This window comes from Pteronotus mesoamericanus, unplaced genomic scaffold, assembly GCF_021234165.1.
Source record: "Pteronotus mesoamericanus isolate MK-2021 breed Mesoamerican mustached bat unplaced genomic scaffold, CSHL_Meso_final contig_25, whole genome shotgun sequence".
In the NCBI taxonomy this organism is placed as follows: domain Eukaryota; kingdom Metazoa; phylum Chordata; class Mammalia; order Chiroptera; family Mormoopidae; genus Pteronotus; species Pteronotus mesoamericanus.
Window position 1 is genome coordinate 18,432,875 of NW_026555105.1, and position 21,730 is coordinate 18,454,604.

General features: G+C 37.8%; 1 protein-coding gene and 1 pseudogene across 2 annotated transcripts in view; both read right to left on the minus strand.

The window, feature by feature from the left end:
• Positions 1 to 21,730, minus strand: part of ITCH (itchy E3 ubiquitin protein ligase) — a 121,788-nt gene that overhangs the window by 65,555 nt on the left and 34,503 nt on the right. For both annotated transcript variants that reach the window (XM_054573867.1, XM_054573866.1), the window contains exon 3: positions 10,320 to 10,410. In XM_054573867.1, coding sequence (XP_054429842.1) covers positions 10,320 to 10,389 — 70 coding nt within the window. In that variant the 5' untranslated portion in view covers positions 10,390 to 10,410. The remainder of the gene's footprint in view (positions 1 to 10,319; positions 10,411 to 21,730) is intronic.
• Positions 971 to 1,583, minus strand: LOC129070563 (40S ribosomal protein S8-like; annotated as a pseudogene).

The following is a 21,730-nucleotide window of genomic DNA, read 5'->3' on the forward strand; positions in this document are numbered from 1 at the left end:
CTTTACTCTAAAATATTTACTAATTTTTTTTCTCTCATGACCCTTGGATTTCCTCCCATTGTAGTAAATAAATATTGGTCTTCCCCACACCATCCTCCCCAATTCCCAACAGTATCATCAGTATAATTGCCCACTATCATAATTAATTGTCCCAGAACTCCAAATTCAATTAAAAAGGACATTGACAAACTTGGTCAACAAATATTTAAACGCCTACTATGTATCAGAACTGTGGATAGAGCTATTTACAGTATAGAAAAGGCACTGGCTCTCAAGGAGATAAGTTAGAGAAAAGTCCTTGTGATGAAAAACAGGCTAATATGGCAGAATGACTTGACAGTAAAGGAGGCCTCTGAGGAAATACTTCTAAGCAACCTTATAAATGACAAGTAGCTAGTCAGGTGAAGACTGGAGTTGGAAACAGACCAAGCTTGACATGAGAAAAAGTAAAGAGACCAAGGAGGGAGGGTAAATGAGGTGAGATTATCGTTAGCCAAGACAAGGAATTTGGATTTTATTCTAAGTATGCTGGAATGGAAATCCACTGGAGGAAGTTACAAACTAAGATTACTTTCAGCATCTCATATATCTCACATTATCCTAGCAAAATCTTCCTACATTGCGCATGTTAAGATACTGACTCCTTAGCGTTGACCCTTGAGTTAGTCAGTTTTGCCATAAAACAGCCTGGCTGGGTAGCTCACTTGATTAGAGCGTTTGTCCCAATATGCCAAGGTTGCAAGTTTGATCCCATCAGGGCACATACAAGAATCAACCAAGGAATGCATAAATAAGTGGAACAACAAATCAGTATTTCCCTCTTCTGTCCTCTCTCTCTAAAATCAATAAATAAAAAACATTTTATTTTTATTTACTTAAAAAAATTATTTTTTAGATAACCCAAGAATGAACACCTTTTAATTTTTTTTTTTTTTTTTTAATCGTGAGCTTTAAAGCAAGGAGGGAAGATTTATTTGCCTTTCCGGGCCTTAATTTTCCTCAGCTAGAACTCCAGTTCCTTGCCTTCTAGCCCATAGCCATCTGCTCGGCTACACCGGCCTGGTCTTGAAGCGATGCGTGCAAGAAGCTTGCCCTGCTGGAACTGCTCCTCTAGAAGACTGCTGATTTTGGCATTCTTTTTCCTTTCATCATATTTCTTCTGAATTTTCTTTGATCATTTTTTGTTTAAAATCTCTTCCTCTTCAAGAGTCAGCTTGGCCCCCTTCTTGTGGCCCAGGGGCAGTGCATAATGGGATTAGTACCACTGTTGGTATGGTGCACTGTCAATGAGCACGACACAGTTCTTTGCTAGGGTCTTGGTATGACCAGTTCATTGTTGGATGCACTGCAGACAACATTGATAATCCTTGTTTTGCACGTACAACACTCTGAGCCCCAGGAGAAGTTGCCTACATCTAGCCTCAAGGCTCGGTACTTCTTGTTGCCTCCTCACACATGAACTGTGTGTATGGGACGGGGATCAATTTTACAGGGCGCCGCAGCTCCTATTTTCGCTTCTTGTGGCAGGGCTTCCTCTTACCCCCAGTCTTGTGGCGCTTGTGCCAGCTCGAAAGAGCTACTTTTAATTTTTTTTAATTTAATTTTTATTATATTTCCCCCCCATTACCATTTAGTCCCCTTATACCCTCCTCCCCCCAGCAACCAGGACTCATGGACATGGACAACTGTGTGGTGAAAATTTTTTTAAATAGCCTTCTCCAAGCCCTGTGGAAGGTACAACAAATAGATTTCAATCTAACAGAGTACCCCATGGTTTCCACATGTGACAACTCACTGCTTCCCTATAAATGACATGATCACAGCCAAGGAAAGAGTCTACCATCTGGGTATCTACTCCAGCAGAAGAGTTCAGGGGATGCCACTGCCTGTAAGGTTAAAGGACCCTTAGAGTTGCTAGAGGAGTTTGCATAGTGGCTACCCAAGCTCAATCAATATACAGTCAAAATCACTGATAGTCTGGACATCTTAGCAGGCAACAGTTCCAGTTGGCAGCCGTGAAGCTATTAACTTCACCTAGATCAAATATCTCTGTCCTTTTGTGCTTCTGTGTCTTTTTGGTAGGATTCAAGCCAGCTATTGTGGACTTGCTATTCTAACAATATATGCACATTCTATAAATTAGAGCTTTGTCATTTTTTGAAATGTGTGCTATAATAAAATTCAATCTGATTTGAAATCAATATGAATTACCCCCTGCCAAAAAAAAATCTGTCAAAAGAAAAGAAGAGCTGCTAGAGATAGTGCCAGACAAGAAGGCAATAAGGAGCCACAGAGGGCATTTAGGTAAAAGAGTGCTATTCGACAAATTTACTGGGTGCCCACAACATACCAGGTATTGTTATGGGCATTGAGGAAACAGATGATCAAATTAACACTGAAACATTTACTCTACTGCTGTGGGAAAAATAAGTTGAAAGAGAGACAAAAGTAGAGGTTAAGAGGCTAATAGTCATCTAATCAAGAAACTGATGGTAGTTTGGACTAGGCTGGTAAACATGGATATGGGCAAGAATAACTATTTTCTAAGGAGAACCAAGAGGATTAGATTGCATGAGGAAGTTGGGAAAAGCAGCAAGGATAAGGCCCAGGGCATGAATAACTGCATGGAAGATGGTATCATTTAATAAGATGGAAAAGAGTAAGTTTGAGGAGGGTGGCACGGGAAGGAAATCAAGAGTCTATTATAACGAATGTACAAAATTTAAGATGCCTGGAAGGTATCAAAGTGGAAACACTAAGAAGTCTTTTTCAGAACAGAATGTATTCGAGTGGGGACCAGGCCTATCTCTAATTAATGTGCACTATAAAGTGCTAGAACTTAATACAGAGCCAAACTTAATCACAGGCTTGCCATAGAAAAATGTAATATCCCTATTTTCAATTCACGTCTGGTCTAAGGGGAAACAAGTCCAAACAATTATGCGTAAACCCATTATACTTCTGGGGTCTTGTGGTCCTCTCAAACTGATTAAATCTAGAACAAAGAGCAACTGCAGTCCTGACAGGAAGGAAATAGTCTGTCCTCAATGGCTTTTTAGGGTTCAAATTTTTGAAAGCTACTTTGCCACATAACACCACACAACCCCAAAAAGCCATTTCAAGAAGCTTTAAATTGGGAAATAAAAGAGGTAAGGGAAACTAACACCAATTATTAGTGTTTACTATGTGTCTGATGATTAAATATTGTCATTTCAATACTCATGACTGTTCTGTGAGGTAGGTATTACCTTAATTTTTACACATAAAAAAACAAGCTCATCAAAATTTAAAAGTTTGCCCGAAGCTCACTGCAAACTCTGGACAGTACAGTCCTAATATTATAAAATACATCAATGTACTACCTTACTGAAATTTAAATTGTCATAGTAAATTAACAATAAAAGAACTGTAAAATTATAAACTGGAAAAAAGGAACCAGAAAAAAGTCAGTATTATCTGTCACTTGGGCCAAGGCAAGAAATCTCTAACAACTGTCTGTTTTTACTCTCATTTCTAATCCAACCCCTCACAGCTCTTAGAATTATTTTCCTAAAACAGATGTGATTATGTCAATACTTTTCAATGATTCTCTAATGCCTGAAAAACAAAGTTTAAACTCTTCTGGAGCATTTTACATTTTTTACTATGTACTGTTCCAGCCTCCTCCTCCACCAAATTCCATCCAGCATCCTGGCATTCTAACCACCACTAGCTGTTTGTTGTACTCACAAGTGCCATGCACTTTCATGCCTCTGTGTGCTCTCTACCTGTTAGAGACCACTTTGTGTGGTATTGGGAATTGCAGCCCCAGTAGAACCAGGCCTTCAAAGAGGGGCAAGTCTCGACCAGAAAACTGGAAATGCTGTAAGGCAGACATGATCCAATGCTAACACCAAGGGTTCCTGTGGGAGATTTGGCCTAAAGAATGCACTGTATCCACTGAAGCTTGCTCTGCTTTGCACGGCCCTGATAAGGAAAAACCAGATGATTAAGCTCCAAACAGAAGGAGTGAATTCCTGAATTTAGGAGCCATACTTTAATGACCATCTGACTACCATTTGATGTCAGCATGTCTTACAGATCCTGATTTGAGGCAAATCTCTGTGTTCCTTCAATTGTTATCCATGATCTCTATTTGTTTTCTGTAAATATAGCTTTTAGGCATTGATTGATAAGCTTGGTATGCATGCTATACATATTGTTCTCAATAAAAGCCACTTCAGAGAAGGGCCCCAGACATTCTCCTCTAGAGGGAATCGCCTTCCCCTTTTCTTGACAGCTCTTGGTGTCTAGAATGACTTGTTATTTCATCTGCTGCAAATCGGTGGACTGTGAGATGGTGTCCACCACATCTACCTTTCCCCCTTTTCCACCCAATAAAATCCTACTTTTTTTATCGTCAGCCAAGGACTTTTTTTTTTCACTGCTGAGGGGTAGGGGAACTGGGGGCAACGGGAAAGAGAGATCAATTGGTTGTCTTCAGTTGTCTTCTAAAATGCGCCCCAACAGAGGATCTAACCCACAACTTGGTTATGTGCCCTGACTGAGAATTGAACCTGCAACCTTTCGGTCCATAGGACAACATTCCAACCAAACCTCATTGGCCAGGGCAAAAAATCCAACTTCTTAAAAGACAAATGGTCCCCTCTCTTTGGTTGAATGCTTCTGTAAACCTACAAAGTTAATTGTTCCTGTCTCTAAGCTTCCATAGCATTTTCGTATTTATGTGTGCCTTCTAGAGCTTTTCATTCCTAGGTTTTTAGAAAGTTTGTTAGTTTAGACTTGTTTAATTCACCCTGTAATAACCTTCATGGCAAGGATGTGTAGTCAGTCTTTGTAACTCCTATAGCATTTAGTGACTTCAACCTCAGAAACATTTAACACATTCGTTGAACCAAATGATTAGTCACAGTAGAAAACAAGTTTTCCTCCTTTATAGTCAGTTTGTCTCTCTCTCATACACACACAATATATATTTCACATATATAGTTTTGTGGTACACATTAGTGTTGTTTTGATCAATCAGTGCTTTGATCTAATTTTCAGTTCTTCATCTTCTCCAATACAAAATAAAAACTTTAATAATTTAAATATAAAGGAAACAAAAGTGACTCCTTAACTTATCCAACCTATCTTTGGAACCAGGAGGCTACAGTATACAAGGTAAAACAAAGGTGCTGAGACTAGGTAAATTACCCATATGATGAGCTGGTAAGACATAAAACCGATTAGGCAAACGCTATCTCTGCTGTCAAAAGACAGGACAAGCCTCTGTGGCAGAATTATGTCTTGGCTGGGTAGAACTGGATATATATTCTTGACTTTAAATTTTAATTATGAAGGACCAAGCAATCAGAGCTAAATATATGGTATTCCAGTAAATTTGGGAAAATATAGTAATATTTAATTTCAATTAGTACTAACTAAAATAAGATTGTTTCTCTTCCTCATATGAGTTTTGAGCCCTGGCCGGTGTGGCTCAGTTTGTTGGAGCACTGTCCAGTACCAAAAGGTTGTGGGTTCAATTCCCGGTCAGGGCACATACCTAGGTTGCATGTTCGATCCTTGGTCCCGGCACTTATGGAAGGCAACCAACTGATGCTTCTCTTTTGCATCAGTGTTTCTCTCTCTCCCTTCCTCTTTCTAAAAAAGCAATGAAAAAAATGTCCTCAGGTGAGGATTAAAAAAAAACAACTGAGTTTTGAGTAAAGACAAAGAAATTTCTAGAAAATATCAAAGTATTTATTTTGTCAACATAGTATAACAATAGCATACAGCAAATATCAAATAAAAAACACAGATAAATTCAGTATAGCTGAGGTTATGTATAAAACATAATTAAACAGGAAATGGCTAAAGACAGAAAAGGATGTAAGAAAAGAGACTTACATCCAAGGTAAGGGATCCACACAACAGGATTAGGAAAAAAGAATAGATGATTCAGGAAGTGCAAAAGTAAAAATCAGCATAATCTAATGATGGACAGGGATGTAAAGGGTAATAAAGAAGTAAAGAAAATATAATTTTCACATCTATCTGCCAAATTATACAGGTAAGATATTGCCCAACACCAGGACAAAACAGGTACAATACCAAACAAAATGTTAAAATATTATTTAAAAGCCAATGGAAGTTCCAAAAGGGGATACCTCAATGAATTGCCTTGATCCATGTGAAAGTGTAGCAAAAAAGACAATCTTTCCTACTCAACTCAAACTTGAACAGCTAAATGGTTATTCGGCTTATGTCCATATATTAGATAGATTCTATAACTTTTTTATGTAAATTCTAAAAACGGAAAGGTAAGGCTGCCTTTCGTTTGATACGCCTATAAAGAATTTAGGGATATTAAAGCTCAACCAACTTTTCTAAACAATCCACTGATCAACACCACTAAGAATTATTTTTTTTAAACCTCTATTTTGCTACAATTTATAATCGATGTCATTTCTCTGAAATAAATGTCTCACTTGCCCTTCCTTAATCTGGTAAGACGAATTAACAAATATATATTATAAACGAATAACAGGAATATATAAGTATGTGTGTATGTATGACAGAGTTAAGGAAATAAATCTGATTAGAAACAGAGTAGAATTTTAACTTCTAACCCTAAATTCTATCAATCTTTCACATCATCTTTATAAACACACAAATCTGAATGATTGTTCTTTGTTAAAAACTCTACTTCCCATCTCCCTCAGCAATGATTTTTTTGTAGCCCTGACACACCTGAAGATGATCCACTCCCATTAATTCTCATGACACCCCTCTAAGCAGCAGTGTCTTTTGGGGGCATAACAGGAAAACCTGTGCATTTCTTTCCATCATGCCTCTTTTTCATATTCTCTCCTGAAAGGATTCTTTTCTAAATCTCTACATTTAAATAGTATCAATGCTTCAAGCACCACCTCTTTTGCGAGCTACTCTGGCCAAATACTGATTTCTCTCATAACCAAACCTATTATCTCTTCTTGTCATGACCATCCACCATGGCAATTACATTTTACACCTGCATATTTATGCTTTCCTCAATTCTAAAAGATGTCAAAGCAGCTTATAATAATAAAAAAAAATACTATGATCCATTAACACAGAATAAAAAATACAATGTCATTAGGGGGATTTGTGCAAAAAATCTTAGATCTGCAGGTTCTAGCATTAAAACCAAAGAAGTAAACAATAAATATTTTTCCTACTGTGATAATAATGATAGTAAATAATACAGCCATGTTATGCAAAGAAAGTCTAAAGGAATACAAACAGAGGGACTTCCAGTCAAAATGGCAGCACAAGTAAACACGACTGGCCTCCGCACACAATCACATCAAAATTACAACTAAAATATAGAACAACTATCACTCAGAACTGTCAGATCAAGTTGAATGAAGTCTGACAACTACTGAATTAAAGAGACCAAATCCATCCAGACTGGCAGGAGGGGCAAAGATGAAGAACGTGCTGGTCCCACAGTGGTGGATAAGAGTTCAGGAGAGAGAGCTTTGAAGCAAGAAGTCCCAGCCACACACCAGGCCCCCAACGTAGGGTTCCAGTGCCAGGAAGTTTAAGTACCCATAACTTCTGGCTGCAAAAACCAGCAGGGACTCAGCTGATGGAAGAAACTTCTGGAGTTCGCAACAGTTCCTCTTACAGAACCCACACCGGATTTATTCAGACTCACTGCTTCTAAGCTTCAGCACCGGGGTAAGCTGCTTAAAAGGCAACAGTGGCATATAGGGAGGCCTGAACAGTGTGGCATGAAGGTGAGAGCTGGGAAACAGCTTTCTCCCAGACAGAAAGGTGGGCAGAGTCCATTGTCCATTTTCTGAACCCTTCCCCCACAGAGCCAGCAGGCTAGTGCCATAACAGACTCCATCAATCTAAAACAGTTTGCCCTGGCCTTGAGATCCCCAGAGACTCTGTCCCACCCAACTTATGGGCCCACCCAAGCTACTTTTCAATATGAAAGGCTGGTCTTCGCTCATGCTTCATAACTTCCTAAATCCTATCAAACAAGCAAGAGCCAGCCTCAATAAGTACACAGCCTCCTACCTCTTGCTAAGTGGCCCCAGGCCTGGCACTAGCAGCAGACAGGCTAGATTCACAGCTTAGCTTCGCCTGGGAATCTCCAAACTCAACACAAGTAGCAGCCATCTCTGATTGCTTTATAGCTCAGGCAAGGTGGCCCCAGGCAAAACACAGGTGGGCTGACCTCGGCCTGCACTACTCAGGAAACCACAGAGACTGAGCACCCAAGTGGATGGCTAAAGACCCCATCGGAGCACCACTACCCAGCCCCTACACAGCTGATCCTCCAAGAAGGGCACAAGTTGTTAGTCAGTGGTTTCAGCCAGTTCTCATAGCTGCCTGGCCTGGGTAAATCCATCCCACTGATCTGCCAACAGCAATCAAGGCTCAACTACAATAGGAGGTTGTACTCAGCCCATGTGAAGGGTGCACCCCAAGTATCCAGCTTGGGTGATAGGGAAGGCTTTGCAACTTGAACCTACAGGTCACAAAACTAAGACAGGGAGTCTCAGCAGCTCAATCTAATACACAGAAACAAACAAAGGGAGGTTGCCAAAACAAGGAGACAAAGAAACATGGCCCAAATGAAAAAACAGATAAAACTTCAGAAAAAGAACTAAACAAATGGAAACAAGCAATCTATCAAATGCAGAGTTAAAAATACTGGTTACAACAAGACTCAAGGAACTAAGTGAGGACCTAAACAGCATAAAAAACATCCAGTCAGAAACAAAGGATACACTAATTGAAATAAAGAGCAATTTACAGGGAAATAATAGTATAGTGGATGAAACCAAGAATAAAATCAATGACTTGGAACATAAGGAAGCAAAAAATAACCATGCAGAACAAGAAGAAAAAAGAATCCAAAAACATGAAGAAAATGTAAGCAGCCTCTGGAACAACTTCAAGTGTTACAACATTCACATCATAAGGGTGCCAGGAAAAGAGAAAGAGCAAGATACTAGAAATCTAGTTAAAAAAAAAATGAAAGAAAACTTCCCTAATTTGGTGAAGGAAATAGACATGCAAGTCCAGGCAGCACAGAGAGCCCCAAACAAGATGGATGCAAAGAGGCCCACTTCAAGACATATCAATAATTAAAATGCCAAAAGTTAAAGCTAAAGAGAGAATCTTAAAAGCAACAAGAGAAAAGAAGTTAGTTACCTACAGAAGAGTTCCCATAAGACTGTCAACTTATTTCTCAAAAGAAACTTTGCAGGCTAGAAGGGATTGGCAAGAAATATTCAAAGTCATGAAATGAGGGACCTACAACCAAGTTTGCTCTACGCAGCAAATCTATCATTTAGAATTGAAGGGCAGATAAAGAGCTTCTCAGACAATAAAAAGTAAAGGAGTTAATCATCACCAAACCATTATTTTATTAAATGTTAAAGAGACTTATTTAAGAAAAAGAAGATCAAAACTATGAACAATAAGATGGCAACAAATATATACCTATCAATAATTGCATCTCAAAAACTAAGCAAATAAGAACAGAGACAGAATCATGTATACAGAGAGTGTTTTGATGACTGCCAGATGGAAGGAGGTATGGGGGATTGGGTGAAGAGGTGAGGGGATTAATAAGTACAAATAGGTAGTTACAGAATAGCCATGGGGATATAAAGTACAGTATAGGAAATGGAGTAGCCAAACAACATGCATATGTATGACCCATGGAAATGAACAATGGTGTGGGGATTGCCTGAGGGAGTGGGGGATGCTGGGCGGAGGGGGGCAGAGAAGGAAAAATTGGGACAACTGTAATAGCATACCCAATAAAATATAATTTAAAAAAATAAAGGAATAGCCCTGGTTGGTGTGGCTCAGTGGACTGAGCGCGGGGGGTGGGGTGGGGGGTGCCTGTGAACCAAAGGGTTGCCTGTTCGATTCCCAGTCAGGGCACATGCCTGGGTTGCGGGCCAGGTCCCCAGTTGGGGGTGCGCGAGAGGCAACCACACAGGTGTATCTCTCCCTCTCTTTCTCCGTCTCTCCCCTTCTCTAAAAATTAATTAATCAATCAATCGATTGATTTTTAAAATGTGGTATGTCCAAACATGAACCATTATTTGGCAATAAAAAGAAATGAAATACTAATACATGATACCCAAGAATATCCTGAAATAAAAATGTAATTTTTACATTTGTACACATTTTATTTGTTCATTCATTAAGCAAATATTAATTTAGCACTTGATATGAAGCAGCCACTAAAGATTTTCTTCTCTTAAGATTATTTTTTATGTTTGAGGAAAAAAAGTAAAGTAGTAGGTCTTTTTAAGACTTACCAGTGATCTGAAGTTGTGATTTCATGGTCAGGCTACCCATTGAACCAAGTTGTGATCCACTGTCAGACATACCACCAATAGGATGGCAAACCTGAACATGGCAAAGAAAATACTTATAAACATCAGAAATTCCCATTAAAAAAGTATGTAAATAGTGCTAAGCAGGCCATTTCCATGTCCCAATGAAGGCCACATAATTACCAGCAGCTTTCACATGGCTAAATATATTTCGATTCTAGTATTTATCCTGCCTAACCTATCAGCAAAATCTGACATGGCTGACCATTCCTCCTCCCAAGGTTTACCTTCTTCCCTTGAGTTTCCAAAACACATTCTCCAAGTTTATGTCCTACGCCACTGACTGTTCCTTCTTAGTCTCTCCTGACAATTCCTTCTCCTCTCTCCAGTCTCATAATGTTGGAGTAACCTAGGGCTCAGTTATTCGTTTCCTCTTATCTATTGATACTCATTTCCTTAAAAATATCATCCAGTGGACTGGCTTTAAATATCATCTATGTAGAGTTCCAACTTTATTTCCAGACTTCATTCCTCAACTCTGAACAACTTTACTTGGTATTTAAAGGTATACCAAACTTAACACATCCAGAACAACAACTCATCTTCCCTATAAACTATCTCAGTTGATGGCAACTCTGTCCTTTCAGATGCTTGGGCTAAAACCCTTGAAGTCATCCTTGAATCTTTTGTTTTGTATTTTTTCCCTTCCAACCTACAGGCAAATTTTGTTGTTTCTCTTTGCAAAATGTATCCAGAATCCAACCACTTCTCACCACCTCTACCACCAATCTGTTCAGAGCTGCCTCTGACAGCCATCTTTTTCCTAGGTTATGCCTCTCTCCTAGATTACTGCAGTAACCTAACATTATACCCTTGTTTAGCCTCAGTATCTATTCTCAACACAACCAGAATGACTTTCAAAATACTGCAAACCCATTAAAGGTTTCCCTTTTTATTGAGAGCAAGAGCCTAATTTCACACAATGACCTAACAGACCCAATACGATGTGCTTCCCCTGCTCCCAACTTCCTGATCTTATTTCTATTTCCTTCTATTGCCCTTCCCTACTCAGGCACCTTACTTCCTTGTTATTCCGGAATGCTCTAGGGACCTTTATTCTATTTGATCTCTTGGCAATTTCACAACCTGTTCTACCTATCCAGGTCATTTTCACCTCCTATGGAATATATCACCTTCTGACCATACTAAGTAATTTAGTTCATAGTTTATGGGTTTTGATGCTCTAGTCTAGACTATAAAGTCTGTGTGAGCAGGGATTTTGCACTGTTCATTGATGAAATCCAGAAGCCTAAAACAATACCTAACACACAGCAAATACTTAAATATCTGTTCAATAAAATAAACAAAGCAATAGCTATTACCATAAATCATATTAAGTGAAAAACTAACATATCTTCTTCAGTCCCTAATAAGGCAAAAGTTAATCCCCATGTGAAAACAGCATGATTTGTTTAACAAAGATTTTTTAAAGAGTAGGAATACTTGGGCTTGATTCCTAGCTCAACACTTACTTTATGATACTGTTTGAATTATGTACCCTCTCCAGGTTCTGGTTTCCTACCAGAAAAATGGGGCTAATACCATATCTAACTCAACAGGGTTGTTGTAAAGATTAAATTATTATGTAATTGAAAAAAAAAACCTCTATGTTTCATGACATTTATCATGAAATAGTGTTTGAATTAAACTAAGTATGTTTTAATATAAAAATCTGTTCTTAGGCTTTTGGGGACTAGATAAAAATATTAGAAATATTTTAAGTAGGCCAAGGCAAAGATTAAATTCAAACAATATGTACTTGGTACTTACTACTTCCCAGATGCTATAAAAGTATACAAATACAAAAAAGCAAACAAAATATCTTTAAACTGTAAACACTGCCTTAAGCTTTATAAAAATCAGACTTACATTAAACATTTTAAATAAAAAACAATTCTGATGTCTTCTCAAATCTCCCAAAACAAAATGGAACAATAATCCATACTGAAATGAACTCTAGAAAATCCAATGTTTTATTCCTTGACTTACACATGAAAACACTCAAAGATAAAATTGTGGTCTTATTACATACAGCTCATTCCTTGGTCTGGTATATATATTCTTCCCTTCACCTTCTTTGTTTATTTAAATTATACCAATTCAGAGGTTTTATAACCTACAATTTACCAAAAGAGCCCTTTATTTTAAATAGGAAAGGCATACACCATAGTTGAAGTCATTAGTAGTCACCCAGAATATAAAGAAAATGAGATGTTAACAGAAAAGCTTTAACACTGCACTGCACAGGATATTCTTCTCATTCAAAGTGGGTGTTATAGAAAGGGCCCCCAAAGATATTACCACATTCTGTAATTACCTTCTGTTATTACCTTCGCCTCAATACCCAAGGACTGTCTGCCACAGAACGACAACATCAAGAGATCCAAGATGGCGGAGAAGTAAGTGGAAGCTACACTGACCTCCCTCCAAGACCAATTTGGAATTACAACTAAATTATAGAGAAATGATCCTGAATAACCAACTGAACACTAGCTGGAACACTAGCCTTATAATCAAGGACAGACAGAAGAAACCACTTCAGCACAATGAGACTGGTAGGGAGTGTGGAGGAGGTGCAAGAGGGCTGGTTGGGTTCCCGTGGGCAGCAGCTGAAGTTGTAGAGGAGTATTTCAGCAGGTGAGGGACTCCCCCTGAGAAATGTGGGGTCTAAACGCCAAGCTGGGCTCCTCAGCCTACAGCATTAGGGCCAAAAATGAACCCAGATAATATCAAGCTGTGAAAAGCAGCAAGGTTTCTGTTTGCCTAGGAGAGACGGCTGGAGGCTCAGAGAGCCTCTTAAAGGGCCAATGCACAAAATTTCATTTGTCACTGCTTACCCTGGACTCTGGCAGAGGGAGGGCAGAACAGACTAGAGATGCTTGAGGGGAGTCTGGGGTTGGTGTTTCTAGGGAGAGAACTGAAGGAACGGCCGCCAGGATCCCTGTGCTGAGTCATTCTCCATACTGCAGAAGCTGTCTTTCTCGGCCAGAGCACTCTTCCCAAGTGGCATCAGCCTGAGGGGAAGCAATAGCCCAGCCTGCAGGAACTACTCTGCCACACCCCGTGGAGCTTAAGTCAGGCTGTTGATTACAGCTTGAGACTGTTTCACTGAACAGTTTAACCATTAAGGTAGAAAATAGAACTGAAGCAGTCAAAATGGGAAGACAAAGAAACAGATCCCAAATGAAAGAACAATAGAATTCCCCAGGAGAACTAGATAAAATGGAGGAGAGCATAAAAAAAGACATAGAAACCATAGAAAAAGAACCAGTCAGAAATAAAAAATGTAATATCTGAAATAAAGAATACACTGGAAAGAATAAACAGTAGGTTAAATGAAGTAGAAGATCGAATCAGTGATTTGGAAGACAAGATAGAAAAAAACCCCCAGGCAGAGCAGCAAAAAGAAAAAAGAATTTTAGAAAATGAGGAGAGCTTAAAAAACATTTTGGACAACATGAAGCATAACAACATACACATCACAGAAACACCAGCAGGAGAAGAGAGTAAGCAAGGGATCAAGAACCTATTTGAAGAAATAATGATGAAAAACTTCCCTAATCTGGTGTGGGAAAAGGACACACAAGTCCGGAAAGCTCAGAGTCCCAAACGAGTTGGACCCAAAGGGGCCTACATGGAAACACATCATAATTAAAATGACAAGGAGAGAATCCTAAAAGCTGTAAGAGAAAAACAGGTAGTTGCATACAAGGGTGCACCAATTAGACTGTCATCATTTTCTCAACAGAAACATTTCAGGCCAGAAGCAAGTGGTGTGAGATATTCAAGGTGGTGAAAAGCAAGGACCTTCAAACAAGGCTACTTTACCCAGCAAGGCTATCATTTAAAATCTAAGGAGAAATAAGGAACTCCCAGACAAGAAAAAGCTAAGGGAGTTTGTTAACATCAAACCAGTATTTTAACAAATGTTAAAGGGAGAAAGGAGAAGGGGAAGGAGGAAGAGGGAAGGGGAGGAGGAAGAGAAGGAAGAGTAAGGGAAAAACCCCCCCCACAGGGAACTAGTCTAACAATAAAATGGCACTAAATATGTATCTATCAATAATCACCTTAAATGTAAATGGCTTAACTGCTCCAACCAAAAGACTTAGGATAGCTGAATGAATAAGAATGCAACACCCATATACGTGCTGTCTCCAAGAGACCCATCTCAGATCAAAAGACATACGCAGACTAAAAGTAAAGGGATGGAAAAAAGATATTTCATGCAAATGAAGAGAAAAAAAGGCTGGGGTAGTATTACTTATATCCAACAAAGAAGACTTTAAAACCAAGGCTATAGCAAGAGGCAAATGAGGGCAATACATAATGATAAAGGGAACAATCCAACAAGAGTATATAACCCTAGTAAAACATTTACACACCCAACATAGGAGCATCTAAATATGTGAAGCATATCTTGCTGGACATAAAGGGAGAGATCGACAGAAATACAGTCATGATCAGGATTTTAACACCCCATTAACTTCAATGGACAGATCTTCCAGGCAGAATATCAACAAGGAGACAGCGGCCTTAAACAACACGCTAGATCAAACAGATTCAACTGATATCCTCAGAGCATTTCATCCCAAAGCAGCAGAATATACATACTTTTTAAGTGCACATGGAACCTTTTCTAGGATAGACCACATGTTGGGACACAAAACAAATCTCAATAAATTTAAGAAGACTGAAATCACATCACACATCTTCTGTGACCACAATGCTATGAAACTAGAAATCAATCACAAGAAGAACACTGAAAAACACACAAAGACATGGAACCTAAATAACATGTTACTAAACAATGAATGGGTCAAACAATGAGGTCACAAAAGAAATCAAAAGATACCTTGAAACAAATAAAAATGAGAACACAACAATCCAAAATCTGTGGGGCATTAAGAAAGCAATCCTAAGAGGGAAATTCATAGCATTACAGGTGTATCTCAAAAAACAAGAAAAAGTTCATATAAACAACCTAACTTCACACTTAAAGGAAAGTAAAAAAGAACCAACAAAGCCCAAAGTGAGTAGAAGGAGGGAAATAATAAAGATCAGAGCAGAAATAAACAAAATAGAGTCTCAAAAAGGAGATAAAAGATCAATGAATCCAAGAGCTGGTTCTTTGAAAAGATACACAAGATTGACTAATCTTTAACCAGACTCATGAAGAGAAAAAGAGAAAGGACCTAAATACATAAAATCAGAAATGAAAGAGGAGAAATAACAACTGGCACCAAAGAAATACAAAGGATTGCAGGAAAATATTATGAACGACTATATGCCAACAAACTGGACAACCTGACAAAATGGATAAATTCCTACAAATATGCTATCTTCCAAAACTGAGTCAGGGACGAATCAGAGAATCGGAATAGACTGATTACACCTAATGACATTGAAGCAGTTATCAAAAAACTGCCAACAAACAAAAGTCCTGGACCATATGGCTTCACAGGTGAATTTTACCAAACACTGAAAAAGAACTAACACCTCTTCTCAAACTATTTCATAAAATTCAAGAGGAGGGAGGGCTCCAAAACTCACTTTACAAGGCCAGCATTATCTTAATTCCAAAATCAGATAAAGACACTACAAAGAAAGAAAATTATAGGCCAATATCTCTAATGAACGTAGATGCTAAAATCCTCAACAAAATATTATTAGCAAACCAAATACAGCAATGCATCCAAAATATCATACACCATGATCAAATGGGATTTATTCCAGGAATTTAATCAATAAATGTGATTCACCACATAAATAAAATGAAGGATAAAAACCATATGGTCATATCAACAGAGGCAGAAAAAGCATTTGATAAAATCCAGCACCCATTATTAATCAAAACTCTAGACAAAGTGAGAATAGAGGGAATATTACCTAAACATAATAAAGGCCATATATGACAAACCCACTGCCAGCATCACATTCAACTAGTAAAAACTACAAGCGTTCCCCTTAAGATTGGGAAGAAGACAGGGATGTCCGCTTTCACCTCTCTTATTCAACATAGTACCGGAAGTCCTAGCCACAGCAATCAGACAAGAAGAAATGAAAAGCATTCAAATTGGAAAGAAGTAAAACTCTTTATTTGCAGATGACATGATACTGTATATAGAGAACCCCAAAGAATCCACAAAGAAACCACTAGAGCTGATTAATGAATTCAGCAAAATAGCAGGACATAAAATGAATATCCAGAAATCACTTGTGTTTTTATATGCCAATAACAAACTAACAGAAAGGGAAATTAAGAAAACAATCTCATTCCTAATTGCTACAAAAAAAAATAAAATACCTAGGAATAACCCAGACCAGGATGTAAAAGACCTGTACTCAGAAAACTGTAAGACAGTGAAGAAAGAAATAAAAGATACAAATAAGTGGAAGCACATACTGTGTTTATGGATAGGAAGAATTAACATCATCAAAATGTCCATACTACCAAAAGCAACCTATAGATTCAACACAATTCCTATCAATATTCCAATGATATATTTCACAGAAATAGAATAAATATTTCAAAAATTTATAAGAACCACAAAACCTCCGCATATAACAACAGTGATCCAGAGAAGACAAAGGTGAAGGAATCACACTACCTAATATCAAACTATACTATAAGGCCAAAGTAATCAAAACTGCATGGTACTGGCATAAAAACAGACACACAGATCAGTGGAACAAAATAGAGAGTCCAGAAATAAACCCGCACTTTTACAGTCAATTAATATTTGACAGAGGAAGCAAGCACATACAATGGAGTAAAGGTAGTTTATTCAATAAATGGTGTTAGGAAAACTGGACAGATATGTAGAGAACAATGAAACTAGACCATGTTCTTACACCACACACAAGAATAAATTCAAAATAGCCCTGGCTGGTGCGGCTCAGAGGATTGAGTGCCGACCTGCAAACCAATGGGTCACCAGTTTGATTCCCGCTTAGGACACATGACTGGGTTGGGAGGGCAGGTCCCCAGTGGGGGGGCACGTGAGAGGCAACCACACACTGATGTTTCTTTCCCTCTCTCTAAATAAATAAAATCATTTTAAAAGAGAATAAATTCAAAATGGGTCAAAGACTTAAACATTAGACCCAAAACCATGAAAATCGTAGAAGAAAACATAGGCAGCAAAATCTCAAACACTGCTCAGAAGAACAATATTTCATCTGCTGTATCTCCACAGATGAGGGAAACACAAGGAAAAATTAAAAAATGGAACAACATCAAACTAAAACGTTTTTGCACAGCAAAGGAAATCATCAACAAAATAAAAAAACAATCCACAGAATGGGAGAACATACTTGCTGACACATTTGATAAGAAGTTAATATCCAAAATTTATAGAGAACTTTGAAAAGTCAACACCAAAAAAACAAACAATCCAATTAAAAAACAGGTAGATGGCCAATAGACACATGAAAAAAAGCTCAATGTCACTAATCATCAGAGAAATGCAAATTAAAGCCATAATGAAATACCATCTCACACCTGTCAGAATGGCTACCATCAATAAATCAACAAACAACAAATGCTGGTGAGGATGTGAAGGGAGAACCCTTCTGCACTTTTGGTGGGAATGCAGACCGGAGCATCCACTGTGGAAAGCAGTGTGGAGATACCTCAAAAAATTAAAAATGAATCTGCCTTTTAACCCAACGATCCCACTTCTGGGTATATATCCGAAGGAACCCAAAATACCAATTTGAAAGAACATAAGCACCCTTATGTTCATTGCAGCCTTATTTACAATCATCAAGATATGGAAGCAGCTCAAGTGTCTACCAGTAGATGAGTGGGTAAAACAACTATGGGACATTCACACAATAGAATTCTACTCAGCCGCAAAAAAGAAAATTTTACGCTTTGTGACAGTATGGATGGACCTGGAGAACATTATGCTAAGTGAAATAAGCCAGTCAGAGAAAGACAAATACATACAATTTCACTCATATGTGGAATCTAATGAACTGAACTAACTGAACTAACTGAACTAACAAGGAAAATGCAGACAGACTCATAGAGAACAGATGACAGCTAGTGGGGGAGGAGGTGAGCAGTGGAGGGATTAAGCAAAAAGGAAAAAGGACTCATGGCCTTGGACAACAGTGTGGTGATTGCTGGGTCGGGGGAAGAGCAGGTATAATGGACTGAATTGTAATGGAAAAAAATGAAGTAAAGATTTAAGAAAAAGAACTACGCCATCAAGACAAGTAAATTGAGGCAGTGGTAAAAGTCCTATAAATGGGTGCTAATTTTATACATGCTAAAGTATTTTTCTATTTGCTGATCTTTTATCAACAGCTTACTGGTAGAAAAATAGAACAGTATAGGTTATTTATTCTAAGTTAATGTTAATTCAAAGTTGCAAAGAAAATCTAAAATCTCTACAGAAATAAAACATTTTAAAAACTCAAATTGATGTCTCTCTCTCTCTCTAATCAATAAATTTAAAAAACCCTCAAATTAACTTCATATAAAAAGATTAATGAAAGAATATATAGACTATAAACATTTTTAGGAAAAGTGATTCTCTCCAGATAATTACAGTGAATCACTGAAAAAACTGTGAGATGCTCTGCAAAAATCTACTGGTAATTTTAATAATTTATATATTTATACATATTAGTTTTACATAATCAAAACTTAAGTATTTTAAACTCTTGAATAAAAATTACTTTGTATTAGAGTAAAAAAAGAAAACTACAGAAATGGCCTAAATATCAATTGGCAACCAATTAAATAAATTACATATTCATACCACAAAGTAGAGTACTATGCAGCCTAAAACAAATAACTTATTAATGACTAAAGTGGAATAATTCCATGAATTTTTTTAAAATAATTTGATTTGAGAGAGAGAGGAAGGAAGAAAGGGAGGAAGGGAAGCAAGAGAAACACATCAATTTGTTGTTCCACTTATTTATGCCTTCACTGGTTGATTCTTACATGTGCACTGGTTGGGGATTGAACTTCACAACCTAAACATACCCAGACAATGCTCTAACCAAGCTACTGGCGAGAGCCCATGAACATTTTTTTAAAGTTACCAAATATAGACAATATGATGTTACTTTTGGAAACAAAAACAAACTATATATTCCTATAGGTACACAGACTCAAATAAATGCAGAAAAAGTATATATCCCAAACTAGTGGAGGGAGGTCTATGTACTAAAGATGATCATGGAGAACTTTGGTTTTATACATACTGTTTGAGGTTTTTAAAAGAAAATGCATATCACTGATAATTTGTGCAATTTAATAAACAGTTAAGATAATGTATTTTGTCATGGGATAACTAGACTTATTGGGGGAATCTCTTTGAAGGTTCTATAACTGCTCTAACCACTATGATGTACACCTGAAACTAATATACTAATGAATGTTAACTGTAATTGAAAAATTAAAAAAAAATTTAAACAAATGACCTAGAATATAAAATATTGGAATGGGAAAAAGCAAAAAAACCAAAATAAAAACCCCCCACAAAATCCCAGCAAGACAGAGTAGATAGAATAGAGAATCTGCACAAGTCCCATTTTCTCCCCTGTGATCCAGACTCAGGTTTGACTATTATTTACAACTGCCTACATGGTTAAAATGACTAAATTGAAACTCTCTACACCAGGACACGCTCAATACCACTCATCCAGTTACTCAAACCAAAGATACAGGCATTATCTTTCCCTTACCAACACGTTTTTAGGATTCTACCTGCAAAATATAACCTACTATGTACCCTAAAATATATATCTACTTTTTTCCTTCTCTTCTTAAACATCTTAGTCCAAGTTACAAACATCCCTTCCATGTCAACAAATTACAAGTCATGAAACTGGTTTCCCTGCTTTTCTACTTGCTCCCATTAAAGCTCCCTTTCCCTCCCACCATCCATCCATTCCCCATATAACCATTAGGGTACTTTTTTTTTAAAGATTTTTTGTTTTTATAGAGAGGGGAAGGGATGAAGAAAGAGAGGGAGAGAACACTGATGTTAGAAAAACACTGGTTGGTTGCCTTTCACCCCGATGGGGACCAAACCTGCAACTCAGGCATGTGCCCTGACTGGGAAATCGAACTGGCAACCTTTTGCTTGGCAAGAAGATGCCCAACCAACTGAGCAACACCAGTCTGGTCAACTAGGGTACTCTTTTAAAAATGAAAGTTACATCATGCTCTACTCTGCTTAAACACCAAATAACTTCCTATCTCACCTGAAATATAATCCAAACTCATTATCCTGGCTTACAGAAGCCCCACTCCATCCTACCCATGACTGACTCTCTGATCTCATCTCATATCATTCTCCTCACCCTCTGAAAATCTGGTTTTCTTCCTATTTCTCAAACACACTAGGTTATCCCAACCTCAGAGCCTTTGCACTAACTGTACCCTTTGCTGGGAGTGCTTTTCCCTCTACCTTTAAAAGCTAAAACTTCTTGTATTCAGGCCTTAAGTTACATCACCTCTTCAGAGAGGTCTGCTCTGATTATTCAACCTAAAGTAACCATCCTATTACTTTCTAACACATCATTGAAAACTTCCTGGTTTATGGACTGTAAGGTTCACAAAAGTAACACCTTATCTACCATGATAACCAGTGCCTGGATAGTCTACAGTTTTTTTCTCAATTAACTGAAGTCCACAATTTATATTAAAGTTCACTCTTCGTGTATAGTTCTATGGGTTTTGACAAACGCATAAGGCCATGTATCCATCATTACAGTATGACACAGAAAGAGCTTACCACCCTAAAAATCCCCTGTGCTTCAAGTATTCCCCACTCAGAACCCTTGGCAGCCACGGATCTTTCTACTGTCTCTGAAGTTTGTCTCTTCCAGACTGTCAAATATGTGAAAACATAGAATTTTTAGGGCTCGCTTCTTTCATTCAGTAGTATGATTAAAGGTTCCTCCATACCTTACCATAGTCGGACAGCTTTTTTTTTTAAATTGCTGAATAATACTCCGTTGTGTTTGTACCAAGTGTATCCATTTGCTTACTGAAAAACATCTCAGTTGCTTTCAGTTTTAGGCAATTCTTTAAAAAAGCTGCTATAGATATTCACGTGCATGTTATTTGTCAACATAAGTTTCCATCTCTACTGGGTAAATAGGAATACAATTGCTGGGTAATGGTAAGCCTATGTTTTAGCTCTGCCAAATGGTCTTACAAAGTGGCTGTAACCATTCTGCCTTCCTACTAGAATTCCTATTACTCCATATCCTCACCAGCAGTTGGTAATGTTAACTTTTTGGAATTCAGTTAGTCTAATCAGTAGGTATACAGTGCATTTCACTGCTGGTTTAATTTGCAATTC